Source organism: Mustela nivalis, assembly GCF_964662115.1.
Source record: "Mustela nivalis genome assembly, chromosome: 7".
NCBI classification, from domain to species: domain Eukaryota; kingdom Metazoa; phylum Chordata; class Mammalia; order Carnivora; family Mustelidae; genus Mustela; species Mustela nivalis.
In genome coordinates this window covers 15,204,073-15,223,953 of record NC_139026.1, presented here as the reverse complement: position 1 = coordinate 15,223,953, position 19,881 = coordinate 15,204,073, and the positions used below count along the sequence as shown (strand labels likewise).

The following is a 19,881-nucleotide window of genomic DNA, read 5'->3' as shown; positions in this document are numbered from 1 at the left end:
CATTTGGAGAGCTCCAGGGGGCAGGTGGCAGGAAGAATCTGCAGAGAAAGTTACCAGGGTGGATGACACAAACCATTAGAAATGTGCCCCTCGGACCAGAATCCAGTTCTCTAGCCCTGGCCTGGCCAGGTGCCAAGGACCCAGGCACCTTCACAGCAGCTGACTCCCTGTTCAGTGTCCTCTCTGGTGACCAACTGCTGGCACAGGGACCTTGGATACTAGGAGTTGAGTGCTAGGTGCTCTGCATATGAAAATCCCCACATTTGCCCTTGACTCCCCAGGCGCCCCGGGCACGGGGCACGGCACACATAACTGCTCAGGAAACTATTCACTGAGAAAATGAATCCATAGACAACTACCCCCAGAGGCAGGACTGGCATCCCTACTGGACACGTCAGAAAACCGAGGCTTAGGGGAGTCATTGACCCAAAACACTGCCATTAGTCAGGGACAGAGCCATGATTCAAATCAGATTACAGGCCCCCCAGCTCCAAAGCCACCGCTCTTGATCTTGACTCACTACACAGTGCTCAGCAGTGTACAAAACTAAACACAGGGTATCTTGTTTAGTCCTGAACACAAGCCTGTGAGCATGACTGCTACCCCCGTATTACGTCGCAGGAACACAGTGAAGTGGCTCTCCTGATGGCATGCAGCGGGGAAGCCACACAGGAGGGAATTTTCTGACTGGACACCAAGTGCTCCTGCTAGAAGAATCCAGAAAGGGAGAGACCTTGAGCTCTCACTTCCTGATCCTAGGAAGAACTGCTTTGACCAACCATTTCCTCCGTATTCTATGGACTAACACAGAAAGAGGTCAACCTCTGGCAAAAACAAGAGGTCATCCCCAACGTGACTTCGAGGAGCCTCTCAAAGGAAACAATGGTGACTAATGGCGGCCACCATGATCCGCAAACAGAATCCAAACACGGAGCAAGGGAACAGTCTCCCTGCGATGCACCCCCTCTACTGAGAGCAAGAGCAACCGGGAAAGGGGACAACAGAAGGTCATTCCCATGCCTTGTCCGGGGACCAGGGATGAGGCACTAACGTCACCAGTGGCCAATTACAGGGATCCCCTGGTGTCAGGAGTACTGAGGCCATTTCTTAATGAAACCCATGCGACGAGCTGCGTTTATTTTGAAACTGTATTTGCTTATTTTGCAGCCGTGATCAAAAGGACATCCAGAGTGCCCCGTGGGAGGCGCTTGAACCCCTGTGGGCCAGGAGAGTTTGCTTCAACTCCAGCGGCAGCCAGCAAAAACACTCTCCGTGGAAGCCAGCCCTGTCACCGGATGGTATGCTCCTTTCCCAGCAGCACACACCACCACAGTCAGCTTCCCAGTTCCTGGGCTGGTTTGAGGGGTGGGAGGGTCTAGAGAGACAAGGAGGCGGCATGGCACCGCAGTGACAGAAGGCTGGCAGGGAGGCAGTTCCAACTCTTACATAACCTGGGGCCCTGCTGACAACTCAAACCCTCGTGAGTCAGACACACGTTGGGCTCAAACCCCAACTCCACTTAGGTACCGCTGTGTTACCTCGGGTTGGTTACTTAACCTCTCTGTGCCTTGTTCTCCCTATCTGCAAAATGATGTCAATAACAGTGCCCACCTCATAGGGTTGTGAAGATTAAAAGTAAGCGATAGCTGGCAAACATGCAATATGTTACGGTCGTAGGGGTTTTTATGGTGATGACTACTTCCTGAGGACAGGGATGGTATTTTCATCATCTTTTTTGTGCCAGCACAAAGATGGAAGTCTGGCACGTTGCTGGAGACAGATACATGCTGGTCGAATTGGAGGACTGGGGCTGGACTGAGGTGACTCCCCACACCCTCCTGGTTTCAAGGCTGCAGCCTGAGGCACCTTGAGTCCTCGCCCTGGGAATCCGTCCACCAGGCAAGAGCCTTACCTTAATGTTGCAGCTGTCATCCAGCAGGATGTTTTCCAGCTTCAAGTCCCGGTGGACCACGCCGTTCTGCAACGAGAAGACAGGCGCGGACATGAACGGGGCGGCCGGCCCCAGAGACAGAAAGAGGGGGCAGGCGGGTGAGCCAAAGGGGAAGTTTGACAGATTAAAGAAACGCGCCAGCCCTGGTGGTCTCTGCCTCCATCCTTCAGGGCTCCCCTCGCTGTCATGACGCTCCCTGCCAACCAGCGACCAGCGACAGGAGAGCATTAGTCACTTGCTGTGTGGTGAGGGGAAAATGACTGGAATCCATTCTCCCCCAGAGCTTGTAAAACAGCAGGGGGATTCTTCGACGGAATGTCTGTCATTCCACTGCGTAAAAGCAAGAGAGTCACGGGCGGGGGCGAACAATGTCTGTCTGTGCTGCCCTCCTCGGCGAAGCAGCAGATTTCTCTGCTGGAGACTCAGAATGTGAGGTTCACGGGTCCCGCTTGTCTGCCTGCCTGCCCCACCCCCGCAATGGACATTTCCGGAACAGTTGGGAGGGATGTTCTGCAAGATCCACTCTGCTCAGCTAGACTCGAGGGTGAAGGTGGATGGGCTGGGCTAGGGCTGACCCAGCAGGGCATTGCCCTACCGTACGACCTCTCTGTTCTAGCAAACTCTGGCAAGTCTGGAAACAAACCTGCACTGACAGGCAAGCAGCCCCGCTGAGGCTGAAAAGGAGTCATTAACTAATAGCCTGCTGGTCTACCCCACAGTAACAACGGATACACGCAAATCTTCGTAAAACCCAGTGATCTTTCAGTGGGGTAGGGGAGGGCATGGGCAGAGGTCGAACGGAAAAGAACCAGCTATTTCAGGCTGAGTGGACCAGTAGCAGGGAGTTAGTTCTCCATGTCATTGCGCATAAAGGATATCTGAGATTGAAGCTGCTCTTTCGAGCAAACCAATGGGCTAGAACACTTCTGCCTTTCAATCGATATTTCTTTAGTTCACGATCAGCCTGTTTATTATAGCTGGTGCTTTCTTGTTTATTTTTCCTTTCCATTTGACAGTCCCTACTATCTCCAAAAGCACCGGCTGAAGAGATGAAAGCTATATTTCTACTCTTTTTTATTTCTTCCTTTCTTTCTTTCTTTTAAAGATTTTTATTTATTTATTTATTTGACAGAGAGATCACAAGTAGGCAGAGAGGCAGGCAGAGAGAGAGAGGGAAGCAGGCTTCCTGCTGATCAGAGAGCCCAGTGTGGGGCTCCATCCCAGGACCCTGAGATCATGACCTGAGCCAAAGGCAGAGGCTTAAGCCACTGAGCCACCCAGGTGCCCCTCTACTCTTTTCTCGAATGCAAACCTTCCTGGATGTGTTTTGACCTCAGAGAGGCACAAACCAAGGCTCTTGGAAGAAGGATACAGAATCTAAAGTCCCCGATTTGTTTACAGTTTTAAAGACTGGGAGCAGTTTGGGTTTATATTATTGCATTCCTACTTTTCAGAGTAAGAGGGAATGAGCTTGATAAAGCTCCATTCGTACAAAATCCCAAGTGTTCACCCACCTCAGATAATGGAAATCTGACCTGTAGAGCTTTATGCTGATGCGTGCCTGAGGATAATGTACAAAGCACCATATGATCTGAGTCATCCGTGCCTTTTGAGTCGGCAAAGAGAAGCCCAACAGGGTTCACATGGGTAAAGGGTTTGAGATTTGAGTAGTATCTTCTAATTACGTACGGAGCTTCTTTTGATTAACCGGAATATTTAGCAAACCAGAAGGCCCCGCGTTGCAATCATTTGAACGAAGAAATTTGACTCTATTTTGGATGCCATGTTGGATTCAAGTCATTATTGTCCTCAACGTGAAAGACTATTCCAGGTGTGACTGTTGGCGGAAAGTACAAGTACGATGGGAATCGTGACTAACATGATGAACAATGACGATGGCTGACATACGTCTTGGGAATTAGCTGTGTACTTCATTTCCCCCTCAAGAAACAAATGGTAAGCTAACCTGGCTTTATTATGTGTGTGTAGATAAAATGTGTGTGTAGGTACGGAACCTATGTGGAAGTGACCTATGCAAGGAAAGATACCAAGAGCACAGGAAGGTTCACAGCCAGTGACTTCACTTCTGGAATTTCCCTCGGGTGAATCACTCAAATGAGAGGAAAAGGTTAGTATATAAAGAAATTGGAACCAGCCTTAAATGTCCAACAATGCCAATAATTGCAGAGAATTTTTGGTAACATAGGAACGTGTTTAGATTAAAATACTAAGTGACAAGGCAAGACACAAATGTAAAAATACATGTACTGCGGTACTCTGGGTCCTGAAATGGAGGAAGGTCATTGGCAGAGAAACTGGGGAAAATCTAAAAAAAAAAAACTGGAGTTTTGTTAATAACACCACCCGAATGTTGGTGTCTCGGTTTCAACAAATGTATTATAGTAAAGTAAGCTGTTCCCATTAGGATAAAGCGAGTGAGAGGCATACGGGAACACTCTGTACCAGCTTGAAAACTTTACTGTACACCTAAAACTATTCAAAATAAGAAGTTCAATTAAAAAAAAATGTTAGGGGGCGCCTGGGTGGCTCAGTGGATTAAGCCGCTGCCTTCGGCTCAGGTCATGATCTCAGGGTCCTGGGATCGAGTCCCGCATCGAGCTCTCTGCTCGGCAGGGAGCTTGCTTCCCTCTCTCTCTCTCTCTGGCTGCCTCTCTGTCTACTTGTGATTTCTCTCTGTCAAATAAATAAATCTTTAAAAAAAAAAATGTTAGGAGGTGGAGATGGGAAAGAAACGAACAAAAATGTCCATCATGGGTTATGCTGGGGATCCGGAATTATGGGTGATGGTGATTTTCTTCTATTTCATAAATTCTCCATGCAGACAACAATGGCTATCACCTGTATACTACCTGTATACTGTGGTATCACCTGTATCACATGACCATCAAAACCATCGGTGACCAAAGCTGTGGCGGGGCTCGGCCGTACCTTGTGACAATAGTGCACAGCGGAGACGATCTGCCGGAAGAAGTGTCTGGTCTCCCTCTCGCTGAGGCGTCTCCGCTCGCTGATGTAATCGTACAGCTCCCCCTTGCTTGCGTACTCCATGATGATCACAATCTTATCTTTGTTCTCAAACACTGTGGGGGGGGACAGCAACACACAAAACCCTGTTTATCCAACAAGCCCGCTTATGGCTCCAGAGGGTGCAAGGGGGGACAACGGAGATGTCACTGAGCAGGGGCCAAGGGCGACCGGTCAGGACACAAGTCAGGCCATTCCACGTGACGAGGAGCTGGGCGAGTGTTCCAGCTAGGTGGACAATGACATCACCGCTCTTGTTACCGGACACACCTCGGCAACCTTAAGGGGAAGGTGCCTCTCATTCCTGAGGGCCCCACACCCTTCCCCAAGATCATTGTCCTGAGCCCCGCCTCCAAGAACAGGTCCCTGTCAACAGGACAATGGATGGTAACACCTACCTCCTATGAACCCTTCGATATGGACCAGCTACCCAGACCTCACAAGCTACTCGGAACCCAAAATGGGTAGCTGGACTTGTCACCTCTTTGTTCAAATCTTTCTAGATTTTCCATCTCCTCAGAATAGAACCCAAAGTTCCAAACATGAACCCGCAGGTCCTGTTTGAACCCGTGGATCCATCCCAGCCCTATTCTCTGTATTCTGTGTATTTGTTCAGTCTGTCTCCCCCACTAGAGTGTACATGAGGGTTGCTCTGCTTCATTCACAGATGTCTCCCCAGCACTCAGAATGCTGACAGAAGGGCTCCATTTGCAATTATCAAATGAGCGAACTCAAAACTTCCTAAGTGCATTCTGGACAATTCAGGAAAGAATTACCTTGCCCTTACTAGGTGCCAAGCTCCTGTAGGGTTTTGAGTACCTGACATGTCCTGACTCATGTAGATCTTGCAACAGACTTTCAGAGAAATACCATTAATTTTACCATTAAAAACAATGGGGACACTGAGGCCTGAAGAAGTTAAGAGACTCACACAGTTTGGCTGAGCCCACCAGACTGGACGGGGCTCATCTCTGGCTTCCAGCGTGGACAGAGACCCATGATGCCACAGCCTGGTGGCAGGTCAGGACATAGCAATCACCCCAAGCTGGGTTCCCTGGCTCAGACCCTTCCCACCCAACCCCCACACCACCATGGAAATTGTTTTCCCAAATGCCTGTAAATGCGCGCACACACACATGCACACACACGCACACACACGCACACACACGCGCACACACACGCACACACACACACATGCATACACACTGCTGTTTCCCACCTCCTTCCCTCTGCCTTTACTACCTGCCTTACCTGTAGGGGAAACTCCAGCCCACCTGTCAAGACTGAACTCAAATATGGCTTCTATTTGCCGCCCTCTCCCTCTCACTGTGCTGCCCCATACTTGTATGATAGCACTTTCAAATACATGGATTTGTTTGCTGGTTTACATACCCATTTCTTCTGTCTGGACTGTGAGTCTGGAACTTTACGTGTAAAAAGTTTACTTTTAGAACCAGACCCTCCTCAGTGAAATTCCTGGATCTGCCTCTTACTTGCTGTGTGACTCTGGGGGAGTTGCTTGCCCTCTCTGTGCCTCAGTTTCAGCAACTCTAAAGTGTAAATAATACTGCTTCTTAGCACTTCTACTACTACTCAGTACTTCTTAGAACTGTTGGGAGTGTTTATTGATATTGGGTATGTTAAATGCTTAGAACAAGGCCTACACTTACGGCATGTACGCAGTGACATGAGCTATTATTGTTACTATTGATATTATTGGACCCCAGGGCTGTAGCACTGAGCCAGACTCCTAGACACACTCAGTGAGAACGGAATTGAGCTGGAATATGCCCCAGGCCTGGGTCCTCGGTCCTCCCACACCTTGTCACTGGCTGTTAGAAGCGCAAGTCCCTCCAGTTCCTTCTTGGCTCCTTCAAGTCCAGCCAAACCTCTCTGATAAAAGGAAGGGGGAAGGAGGAGAGCAGGGAGGAGGAGGAAAGAGAACAGCCAGATAAAATTGGCTGCTCCTGCGTCGGCTGGCCTCGGTGTACCCTGAAGCCTTGGCTCCTGCCAGGGATTTCAGCCCATTGTGCCCTTTTCATTAACAATAAACTTTGGAACCTAGGAAAGCTGCCTCGGGATGCGTGGCTCAGGCTCCGAGAACGATGGAATGATAGGCCGGGAGAGGGCAGCGGGCTTTCTAATTTTTAAAAGCAGGGGAGGAAGAAAAGAGAGTACTTTGATAGAGAAATAAGCAAAGAGGCTCATACCCTCAAGAAGTCCAATGCAGGGGCGCCTGGGTGGCTCAGTGGGTTAAAGCCTCTGCCTTCGGCTCAGGTCATGATCCCAGGGTCCTGGGATCAAGCCCCGTATCCGGCTCTCTGCTCAGCAGGGAGCCTGCTTCCTCCTCTCTCTCTCTCTGCTGGCCTCTCTGCCTACTTGTGATCTCTGTCTGTCAAATAAATAAATAAAATCTTTAAAAAAAAAAAAAAAAAGAAGTCCGATGCATCCCTAAAGGAGGCCAAAGTCACAGGTCCCTTCAGTGACTCCCAGAAAGTATGGCTTGCTGGTCTCACGCGGACAAAAGGACTGTTTCGGTGATGGGATTCCTCCCTTTCCAATTGGCCAGCACAGTGTCACACAGAGCCAAGCAGCATTCGTTTCAACACCAGGTATTTGACTCCACGAAGAGTCTCCATCAGTGAGTCCTGCTAGGCCACCTCTAAAATGCAGCCTGATTTTGTCCTCCCGGCTGACGTCCTGTCCCTGCGCACCCCTTGCTCTGAATCTCCATCCTGGCTGCTTTCCTGCCTTTCTCTCCTGCCCCTTGGCTGACTTTCTGTATTTAGAAGGGGCTGGGGAACAGCTCCACATGCACGTGCCATACACATGGGCCCTGCAAGATATTCTGCAGGGGAAAAGTATCCTGTGTGCAACCACTCTGGAAAACAGTGTAGAGGTTCCTCAAAAGTCTGAAAATAGAGCTACCCTATGACCCAGCGATTGTACTACTGGGTATATATCCTAAAGATACAAACGTGGTATTCTGAAGGGGCACGTGCATCCGAATGTTTATAGCAGCAATGTCCACAATAGCCAAACTATGGAAAGAACCCAGATGTCCATCAACAGATGAATCGATAAAGAAGATGTGGTATATATACACAATGGAATACTATGCAGCCATCAAAAGAAATGAAATCTTGCCATTTGCAATGACGTGGATGCAACTAGAAGGTATGATGCTCAGTGAAATAAGTCAATCGGAGAAAGACAACTATCATATGATCTACCTGATAGGAGGAAGTGGAGATGCAACTTGGGGGGTTTGGGGGGTAGGAAAAGAAAAAATGAAAGAAGATGGGATTGGGAGGGAGACAAACCATAAAAGACTCAATCTCAAAAAACAGACTGAGGGTTGCTGGGGGGAGTGGGGACCGGAGAGGGTGGTGGGGATATGGACGTTGGGGAGGGTATGTGCTATGATGAGTGCTGTGAAATGTGTAAACCTGGTGAGTCATAGACCTGTACCCCTGGGGATAAAAATACATCATATGTTTATTTTAAAAATAAATAAATAAATAAATAAAAGTGTCCTATGATCACGCATCAGCAAATTTTTGGGGGGGGGGGGGAATGCTAATACCTGATTGCCCTTGGAGGGTCTGGCTTCTTTGACTCTGAATTTTGCCAGTTGATTTGGGCATTTCAACCTCCCTCCTGATATCAGGAGGAACAACCAGGAAGCTGGTCTGGGAAGCAAGGGTGAATGAGAGGAGAGGCAGGCCTCAGTGGCAGCCAGGTGAGGGAGCTGTCCCAGGGGCCACATGGGGCTCTGAGTCCCCACCACCACCCCTCCCACAGCCAAGTCTCAAGGTCAAGACCCTCACTCTAACCCTCGATTAACTAAAGACAAATAGCAGTTCTGGACGTGGTACACCAGTGATTCATCAAGGAGACCCTGGTGTTAGGTATGAGGCTTCGAGTCCTTTCTGATAACGGCGGCCCTTACTGAAGGCCTACCGTGTGCGGGCACTGAGCTAATAAGCTCTTTGCTTGAATTATATCTTATGGCTTCGGTCCTGTGAGTATCCTCATTGTGCCCGTGAGAAATTCTGAGTACAGCCAGGTTAGTGACTACCGTGGCCAGAGAGCGAGTCCGAGGCGGAGGCAGGCCTAAGCCTACAGTCGGACCACACGTGCCACACTCCTAGCCACTACGCCATTTTACACAAACCTGACCGCCCCCCTTCCCCCCCCACTGAACCTCGGTCTCCTCATCAGTCAGATGCAGGACACTTGGGGAGCTCCCAGGACCCGCTCCTTCGGCAGGGTGCCACAGCCAGTGCTCAATAATGGGAAGCTATCCTCAGAACTCCCCATGTGCCTCTTAGCCAGCTCCTGCAAAACAAAACCCTAAGACTTTTCTCTCCGGGATGCCATCCCTCTTTAAAACATGTTGTGGCTGGAACACCTGTGTGGCTCAGTCGGTAGAGTGTCTGACTCTTCGTTTCAGCTTGGGTGGCGATCTCAGGGTCGTGGGATCAAGCCTGGCTCTGAGCTCAGCATGAAATCTGCTCAGGTTCCTCTCTCTCCCTCTGCCCCTCCTCTCTGCCTGACATGAGCACACACTCAAATAAATAAATAAATCTTAAAAAAAAAAAAAAAAGCCTACTTCTAAGAAACACTTGTACATTAAAAAAAATAAATTTTAAAAAAATGTTGTGTGGCTACCACAGAATCACAAAATTTTTGATCAGGAAGGGCCTTAGAGATCAACTATTATTTCTCCAGAATAGCCCAGGATTTCTAATGTGTAAGAGCAAGGCCTTGGGAATTTGTCCTGAAGAATGACCAACTTCCGCACTCTTGGCCCAAGGCTCCTTGCCCACTAAGGTCACTATCAGGGAGGTGATAGGAACCCTCCTGGCCATTCTTCTGGCAAAAAGGGCTGCTTCCCTTGGGCACTTTTACAACTGGTTATTTATAAGCCCAGAAATCTTGTCTGTGTTTATGTTATTAGTCACTAAGCAAAAGCTTATTTTCCACCAGTTGGGAAGGGTTTCCTTTCTGAAAAATGAAAGCCTGTGTCTCTTGGCCAGACAGTTTTACCCAGAAGCCCAGTGGCTCCAGAACGGTAAGGAAAACTATGGCCCTTGACATGCCAGGCCCTACCAGGAAAATCAAAACCCTGAATAGAAACTTAGCTCAGCGTGAGTGAGCCCACAGCACGGGGGCCATGCCCATGTGTGGCAGATTCAGGGTTTAGTTCTAACAATACACTCGTATAAAGAACTCGCTATGGGCCTGGCACTGGGGCTACTGAGAGAAGACTTTACTAGGGGAAGAGAGGGGAAGGCAGGCCCGGCAGAGGCAGCAGCAGGAGCAAGGGTCGAAGCAGGAGCAGAACCACCAGGGGTTGGCAGGGGCTGGGGACGAAGAGACAAGAAGGGAGAGGCAAGCTATGAATGAGCCACTGAGGCCTTGAACGCCCACAAGGAGCTCTATGGGGGGAGTCAGATGGGCCCAAACATTACCAAGAACAACAAAGGACAGGGCAAGCACCCAGCATCCTGGGCTATGAAATAGCCCAGAGCACCCTTCTTCCCAAGAGCCTTCTATGCTGGACAATGATCTCTCCCTCCTCCGAAGGCTTATTTACTAGTAACAATAGGTAACACGTATTGAACAATTCCTCAATGCCATGGATTGTCACAGTTAATCCCAACAATCCTAGGAGGTAGGTATTAACATTATCCCTGCTTTGGAAATAGGGAACGGCACTTAGACAGGGAAACAACATGGTCAGCACCCGGCAAGGCCTACCTTCCCTGTGTCCTCTTTCTGTCACTAACCATCTTCCCAAGCACATCTATAAGCCAATACCATGAATAGGATGATTATAAGTCAGTTCCATAGATAGATTCTACCGATTGTCTACACATGGAATCATGCTGAATATATTCCTTTGTGTCTGGCTTCATTGGCTCAACAGTGTAAGAATAATCCATGTTTGTTCCGTGTAATGGACGACTGTTCACTCTGCTATAGAGTAATCCATTGTATGAATGTACCGAGGCTGTATCCATTCTACTGTTGATGGATATTTGGGTCGTTTCCAGGTGAGGGTCATTATGAAGAGTGCTGCTATAAACTTTCTTTCGAAGCTCATCTGTACATATTTCTATTGGGCAGATAACCAGGAAGGATTTGATCCCAAATGTATAGGACTCAAAAGCTTCTGTTCTTCCCACGACTCCCCACCACCTGCCTCCATCATCCATTTAATTTCCTTGCATAATACTCAGTAGTCTCCTTCGTTAAAGACACCAGCATCACTATTTTTTTTTAATGTTTTTTTTTTTAATCAATCTGAAGCATTTTCTGCTTTGTGTTAAAGGGGATAAGAATGCAACATGAGGCAGAGTCTTTGCCCTGGAGGGGCTGCAGTGCAGTTGGATAGCATAGTAGTGTTCATAAAATAAACCAAGTGATAACTTGTATGATACAGATTTTAAGGACCAAATGATCAGAGAAAAAAATAAGTGAGATAATGCACATGGCCTGAGAAAGTTCCTAGAGAAACAAGCATGCAAGCGAACCACCCAAAACGCCTTGGGTTTTGCTTGCCTAGGATGGTTTTACCATTGTTTCTGCATAGACCGATATCCAGACTCTGTCCGCTCTCTTCCACTGTCCCACAGAAAGGCCTTCTTCCCAGACACCAACTTGAACGATTTTTCTTGCTTTCTGTTTATTTTGCATTTCAAGGGAGAGTGGGGATTGGTTCCTATAGCAACAGCTACTTCTCCAAATTAATTCTGAATTTCATCAGATGTTCAGTTTGACGGTCCAGCTCTGCCTTCTGATTGTCTGGCTTTCCCAACCATGCTAATTACCCAACTCCTAACAACTCCCTCCTGTTGCCCCCGGGGTGAATAACACAATTTGTATGACTTGAGCAAATGAGGATTACAAAACAATGCTCTGGCCCAGGAGAAATGCTGATGAGTGAGGAGATCTTGGGGTTTTAACTGTCCGTCAGCCATTCTGGAACCAAAGATGCGAGGCCATTTGGACAAAAATGGGCTTTAGGAAGGGAGAGAATGGAAATCCCTTTACAGAATGCTGCATGGACAGCAGGTTACAAAAAAAAAAAAAAAAAAAAAAAAACGGAGGTTGTCTTTCTGGTTTACATGTAACCTCAGAAGAGGAAGATTCATTTGTTGGTTTAAAGCAAAAAGGCCAACAGCCTAGAGTGGACCAGTCAAGATTCTCCTCATGCCTTTGCTTTCAATCAACCCCATATCTTAAGTTAGTTCATTCTTTCCATGTGGTTGCCTCCCCACATGACAGCATTTTTACTGCCTTCCTGACACCTCGGACAGATGGACCACTCCACTCCTCAGGGGTGCACTTTTCTAGAGGTCATATGATCCTCATGGAAAGTAGCTTATTTTTCATTTCAGAAATGAGTGGTCTTTCCTTTGCAACAACTGTCTGCAACCTAATTAGATCCTTTAGTCAATGCAAGATCCATTCTTCAAGAATTTCCTCCCCAGAACTAAATTTCAAGCACCTCATAGGCTCAGGGCTTCACAAAATGGTCTTCTGATCCCCTAAGTCTCAAAGCCCATGGCAGTGTGAGTGACGAAATTATACTGGGCTGGCAGCTCTCCCACTGACAATGAGTTGGTCCAAGTTGAATCAATGTGTTTCCTGGTCAGGACAATGAAAGGCTCTTTGGTTCACTAATTGTCTTTTCTTAAACCAAAACTCTCTCTGGATGTTGGTTGGCATGTGCAAGGAGAACCATAGCCAATAAGGCCACCCACTACCAGCAGTGGACTCCACAGAAGGCAGAAAAAATGGTAAGAAAGTATAGAAGAAGAGAGGATGCAGATGTCTTGCCAAGAACCACTCATTCCTGCTAAGACCAACAGTGTTATCTGGGGGTCCAATAACCAATCCTAGGAGGGCAGGGGATGTGGCCAGGATAAAGGAAGGAGCTACATGGGAGAGAGAATCAATGGCACCATGTTTGTCAGGCCATTGGATTCCACCCTCCTTCCACAACTATCCCTGGGGATATTTCCATGGGAACAAGGAGGACTGTGAGGTGATGTGGACCATCGACCGTCACCACACACTCATCAGCCACATCCCATGGTCTCCCCAATCATTTGCTCTGTCTGGCCTTTAGTCTCACACACACACTCACACCATGGGAATCTGAGAGCACTGACAATTGATCAGAACACCTCAGAACCACCCCCAGGCTGACGCTAACCTTCTTGTACTTGACGCAGTGAACTCTGAGGGAAAAAAAAAAAGGCTTCTCCAATTCAGGCAATGAACATGGTAGAGACCCATCACCTGTAAAGCCCTACTGCTGCCCTCCCCACCCAAGGCTTTGCTACAGGGGCTCATCCCACACTTACTAGCAGCCAGGGTGGGAAAGTCAGCCTTGTGCTTATCACACCTCTGCTTCTCACCATTGCTTGCCCCACCGTGGATGGCTTAGGACTCCCCTGTGAACTCTAAATTCAGGTCCACCTCATCATGCAACACAGTGTTGGCGTGAAGAGCCTGACTCCCCGGAGCCAGGTTACCTGGGTTCAAATCCAGGCTCTGCCACATACCAACTTAGTGACCTTCCGAAACTTTCTAAGCTTCAGTTTCTGCATCTGTTAAGGTGAAGACCACTGATCCTCATTGTGAAGGTTATCACAGCACCTATCTGTGGGTTAGCCTGTTATTAGCAGGCAGCAATTAGTCATGATTAGTCATGCCTGAATCAAATCCAGGATTATCAAGGACAGATATTAGCAAAATCTGCACCTGAGATCACAATTGTGCCCTGGAGGGATGACAGGGAAGTGGGAGAACAGAGAAATAGCAGACTAAGTCTCGGGGATGTCAAAGGACTTGCAGCCAAGCCTGAGGTGGAGGCAAGCTTAACTCTCCTAATTAGGGTCCGCTCTTTAGATCCCAGTGGTGTTCCAAAGCATGGATCCCAACCACAGAGCCACCCCTGCCAGAAGAACCTGCTGTCAGAAATCATCAGGGGAGGGGCCTCTTCCATACCCTACAAGCATCCTCCATGCATGCTGTCAACCCCTGAGACAAATTAACAGAGCCATCACACTCAAGTTCAAAACGATCCTAAATTACACAACAACACGGTTCCATTTTTTTTTTTTTCCTTAAAAAATTAACTTCAAGGGGCACCTGGGTGGCTCAGTGGGTTAAGCCTCTGCCTTTGCGTCAGGTCATGATCCCAGGGTCCTGGGATCAAGCCCCACATCCGCTCTCTGCTCAGCAGGGAGCCTGCTTCCCTTCCCCCCTGCCCCGCCTGTCTCTCTGCCTACTTGTGATTTCTCTCTCCGTCAATAAATAAAATCATTTAAAAAAATTTAAGTTCAAGTACAAGTGGTATTATTTGAGGCACTAGAAAATGTTGAATTCCAGGAAGCCCGAGAGGGCGAGGCGAGACAGCCAGGGAGCAGCATGCGTTTTCAGTTGTTTCATTTCTAATCTCCAGCCTCTAGAAAAATGACTTGGGTGTAATCAAATGAAAACAATGAAAATAATACACTTGAAGGTCAAACAGCTAACTTAATAGGAAACTCATTAGAAACGTGGCTGGACAGATTCACAGCTGAAGAGCTCGCGTGTGTGACTGAAAGTGAAGGGAGCTCTGGTGCTGTGTTATTAACCAGGGCGAGTCCTTCCTCTTGGATGGAGCCTGCAGAGACTTCATGTGGAACTTGTGGGTCTGGCAGCAAGGGGAGTGTGTTAAAATGCTCAGCGATTCGCCATGGGTTCAAAAGAGTAAACACAAGCATAATACACCCCTTTGCCAAGTTCAACAAACGGTTTCATGGGGCTCTGAGTCCCTGATGAGGGCAGCAACCAAATGGCCAAGTAAGTAAACCCAGCCCGAAAGGTATCACTCCCTGCTCACTGGTGATCACTGCCAGACATAACGTTCTTCCCTGGAATTCACTGATGACAAATGATCGGACCAAGACAAGTTTCAAGAGCAGGGCTCATTTCCTCCTGGTTGCAGGATTAAGTCCATATTTCTCAGTCTGGCCAATTAAATCTAAATCCTCAGGGGTAAGGCTCAGGTCTCAGCATTTTTTACAGACGTCCCATGAGATTTTAATGTGTATCCAGCACTCGGAATCACTGGTGTATGCAATCTGGCCATGACCTTCTCTTCTATCACCTCCCCAAAGAAGGTGATACTCCAGTCATTAAGGACCTCTCAGAGCCCTAAACATCACAGCAGGACAATATTACTTATTGAGCATATGTAGCTGCCACTGCACTTAGCGATTTTATCCCTTATCTGATTTAATCCTCACAACCTTATCTACAAAGTAGTGAGCTACTGGCCCCCATTTTATAGGTAAGAGAACTGGCCCTCAGACAGGTTAAGTCACTAGCCCAAAGTCACATAATTGCAACCGGAAGAGCAGTTGGCTCACCCGAACCAAAGCCTGCTTGGGACGATAAAACATATATTCATCCTACTAGAACAGCACCTGGATCATAAGTTCTCAATACATTTTTGGAAGAGCAATGAATGATCACGTGAATGAATGAGAACACTGGGTAGAACTAACGACCAACAGCCCTTGTCAGATCAATTCAGTCACCCCCTGCCCTCGAAAAGGCCTCGATCAGGATCTGCTTGCTGGCTGAGAAGGCTGGTTTGGGGCATTTGAACCTGAGAAGAAAAACGTGAACTGCTTCAACTATAGTATTTCCATAAATAACTGATGCTAGAAATGAACCCTGCCTGGGTTTCTGCTTCACGGAGCAGCTGTTTCTCTAACACTGTGGTTCTCAAACTTGAGAGTGCATTTAGAGTCCCCTGGAGGGCTGGTTGTCACACACACGTGGAGCTAGGGTGGGCCCAAGGAACATGGATGCTACAGCCCCAGGGTCCCTCTGAGGACCGGGGCCCTCATGCCTTGTTGGGCCGTCGATGAGGGTCTGGCCATTCTCAAGGGGTTCCTTTACAGGGGCAGCCACACTTTGTGAGTGTGGGACCTCTGCTACATCCTGTGGACATGTCTTGTAGCAGCCCCACTGCCCCTGGCCAGAAGTTGAGGGGGAGGAGAAGGCAGGAGGTGGAATGCCCCATCATCCAAGCCTACGGCTCACCCTACAGCCTCTGGGCTCTCACACAGACCCCGTCTCTTGGTTTCTCCTCTGCATCTCTGCCTGGATTGTTAGAGCAGTGATTTTCACCACCAGGCAAGAACCATATGCCCTTCCAGAAAAATCTGTCAAATTCTCAGGAGGCACAGGTAGCTTGAAAAAGCATTTGTAAAGTATACTTCTAGGAAGACAGAAGGACCTTTTCACTGATAAAACACACACGCACACACACACACACCTCATCCAAAGTGTCTTTATGGCAGGAATTCAGAGAATTTTCTAGAATATAATCTCCTTTACATCTTCTCCTAGGCAACAGGTTTAAAGCTCAAAAGACACACAGGCTTATCAAGGGAGGCACGTTTGTTTGTTTCATTTGGCTTTTTTAAGTTTCAGAAACTCTTCCAAAGGTGGGAGATCACAGCTGACCAATGTCCAACAGGATTCCCACTTCGTTCCAGAAAGCCAGGATCAGCCTTCCCTAAAACAGGGGATGCAATGAAAGGATGAAAGGGTTGGCCTGTTCTAGCATATCATAATGCAAAGGGTCAATGAAGCTATGTAATCTCGCAGGGCCAAGAAGAGATATTTCCAGGAACAAAAACCAAGGGTATACAAGGGAAGGCACCAGCGCAATCTCCCCCACTCATTCCCGCGACTTTTCATTCCCCTCCCCCCTCCCCAGCGGGACTGTTACCAGATGGGGTGCTAAATTTCCCCAAAGTGTTGTGTGGCAAGACAGTTCATTCTCGAGATTTTACAGATTGGGTCTCCTAGGCTTTCAAAGGGGAAGCCAGGGCGAGACAACATGCCTTTGATGTTTACACTCAGGTCCTGAAATCAGAACCTCAGGCGAAAACCGTTTTTATCTCTTCCATCCTAGGCAGCCAAGTTGAAAGCTCTTGGCGGGCACTTCCTTTTCAGCTGTTCTTTCCATATTGTCAATTCCCACCCTGCTGAGAGAATGGAATTCCTTTGACTGGAAACAGGGGTCCATCTCAGAGATGGCGCTAGAGATTTTTTTCTTCCTTTTCTTTCTCCCTTACGTTATTACCCTCCAGTATCACACACTGCAAGGTGTACGTCTATCCTCTTTTATTTACTTAGCATTAGAAACCAGTTATGGCTTGTGTTTACACAGAGTCGACAAATTTGAGGGTTAATCACCTTTACCCTCAGGTCAATAGGAGAGTAACCCCAGGGTCTCATTCGAGAAAGAAACATTTGAAAGGAATTATTTTTAAGATTTGGTGAACAGCAGCATTAATTCAGTAAAGCTGCAGATTTCGTGAGCTTGTGGCATTTGTGAACAATGTTCAAATAACTTACATTTCCATAGACTGCAATTTAGAAAACACCTGATCTTTGAGTTGACGGGATTTGGGCCCCAAGCTTCTTCCTGAGTTGTATGCGAAATATTTTCTAAAATACCTATGAAGCTGTCATTTAATGCTCTCACGTATTTTGGACAACAACCCCCGTGAACGCCAAGAATTCTCTGTATCACAGGGTCCAGAATAATGCTTGCCCCCAGTTAGGGGTCACTGCAGACCACCGAATGACCTGGCTTGTCTTAGGGGCACCAACTTCAGAGTGACTAGGTTCAGCACTCAGCTCCTACTTCTTAGTTGGTATGACTTTGGAAAACGTACTTGGCTTCTCAGACAAAATTTCCTTACTATAGAATAGGGATGTTAACAGTCTGCATTTCATGGACATAAGGATTAACTGAGATAATATATGCCAGCACCCATCCTAGCGCAGGGTAAAACTCAGTAACTTCTAGCTATTATTAGTATTATTTTAAAGTGTAAATAAAAGCTACTTTCATCTTCAAAATCTGTCGCTTTGCCCGATTTCTGGTACAAAACGCACAGCTCTCCTTAGCCAATCTGGTCAAAACCTGGCCCTCCCGGACCTCCTCTCTCCACCACCCTCCTACGCACTCTCTCCCTCAGCCTCACAGACTCTGTCACTTTTGCCCACATAAGCTCCTTCCCTCCTCTGAGCATTGTTTGCACTTGCCGATCCTCTTGCCTGAAATGCCCAGGGCTTCGGGGGCCTCACTCCCTGCTCCATTAAGGCCTCCGCTCGGTAACCACTTCACTTCACTGTTTACGGGCCTACTCACAGAATGTCCACCCCATGAGACCAGAGTTTGTGCTGTTCACCCCAGCACCCATAATGCCTAGAACAGAGCCTTGCATGTAATAAGCACTATATATATATATATATATATATATATATATATATATATATATTTTTTTTTTTTTTTAAATGAATGAATTGCCTTTCCTCTGGAACTAGTATTTCAGTATCACTGGATAGTACAGTCCAAGATGGTGCGCTCCTGCCCAGGAAAACCCAAAGTTCCTAAACACACGGGGTCAGACGCATCCTTGCTTTGCCATGTGGCTGCTTTTTGCTGCTGTTACTGCTGTGCATGTGTGTATTTTAAATCACAGACATGCCGGCTGAAGAACTCATAAGTTCTTCCACAGTTCCATTCACTTGGCTGATATCCAAACAAGCCAGTTAGGTGCCTGGGCACTTATTTTTCATTCAGCAAAATCTGTGCCTTGCCGCATCCAGCGAAGGCTCCTGATTGGCTGGTCACACAACCAATCAGCTTCCAGGGAGAAGGTTCTCTTTCCCACTGCGATTGGCCCAGAGACCACAGACTCGGTCTGGTCCACACCATCGCTGCCACCACACTGCCCCTCCCACACCTCAGGGCGAAGAAGGAGACAAAAAGCCAGCCTGAGGGGGATGCCTGGGGTGCACAGGTGGGCTGCCCAGCCAGGAGAACAAGAACACCACAGGATCAGAAACATAGGGCTGAAGTCCCGTGGAGGAAAAAATAAATGAGGTCAGGAAGCCTGTGTGCCTGGGCCACCAGCTAGCCATGGTACCCGGTTTCATGAACTGAATGGGGTCGTCAGATTCATAGGTGGGAGTTCTAAAGCCTGGGACCTCGGAATGAGACCCTAGTCGGAGACACGGCCTTTAAAAAGATAAAGGTTAAATGAGGACATCAGGGTGGGCCCTAATCCAGTGTGATGGGTGTCCTTCTAAAAAGGGGAGATTTGGACACAGACACAGAGGGGACAGCACATGAAGACGTGGGGAGAAGACAGTCATCTATAAGCCAAGACGAGAAGCTTGGAAGAAAGCTACGTTCTGACACCTGGATCTCGGACTTCTAGTCTCCAGAACTGAGAAACGGCACATTTCGGTTGTGAACCCACCCAGTACATGGCGTTCTGTTGTAGCAGCCCTGGCAAACTAATACACCCCGTGAGTCTTAACATACCAGAGCCTCGATCTCCAGAACTGCAAAATGGGACACCTGGCCCTCCCCTCCCACAGGTGGCGGTGTAGGGATCAAATGAGGCTCGAGGTGGGGGAGCTTTGTAAACTACACAGAAATCCACAGATGAACTCAGGAGATCTAATTTCACTCTCAGGACCAGGTCCCCGGGGTCCTGGACAGCAAAGCAGATAAAGTCAGAAGCCCCTGGAGACTGTGGAGTCACATTTAGTGGTGTAGGAACTGGAACCTCGCCTTGGTGATCTGCTGCTCCAAACCTCTCAGGAAGGGAGGCGAGCTGCCTTCCTCCACAGTTATTTAGTGGATGTGGGAGAAACAGAACTTGCGTGGGAGAAGGGAAAGAGAAGAGAACAGAAACCAGAGATTTCTAAGAAACTGAAAGGAAAAAAAAAAAAAAAAAGCCACATCCCTGGGAGTTTTCTACATAAAAACAATGCAT

General features: G+C 47.9%; 1 protein-coding gene across 1 annotated transcript in view; it reads right to left on the bottom strand.

The window, feature by feature from the left end:
• NUAK1 (NUAK family kinase 1) overlaps positions 1-19,881 on the bottom strand; it is a 72,099-nt gene that overhangs the window by 16,803 nt on the left and 35,415 nt on the right. Inside the window, exons 3-4 of the mRNA XM_082740568.1 lie at positions 4,901-5,052; positions 1,913-1,978 (exon numbers count right to left, since the gene is read on the bottom strand). Of these exons, the coding sequence (XP_082596694.1) occupies positions 1,913-1,978; positions 4,901-5,052 (218 nt within the window). The remainder of the gene's footprint in view (positions 1-1,912; positions 1,979-4,900; positions 5,053-19,881) is intronic.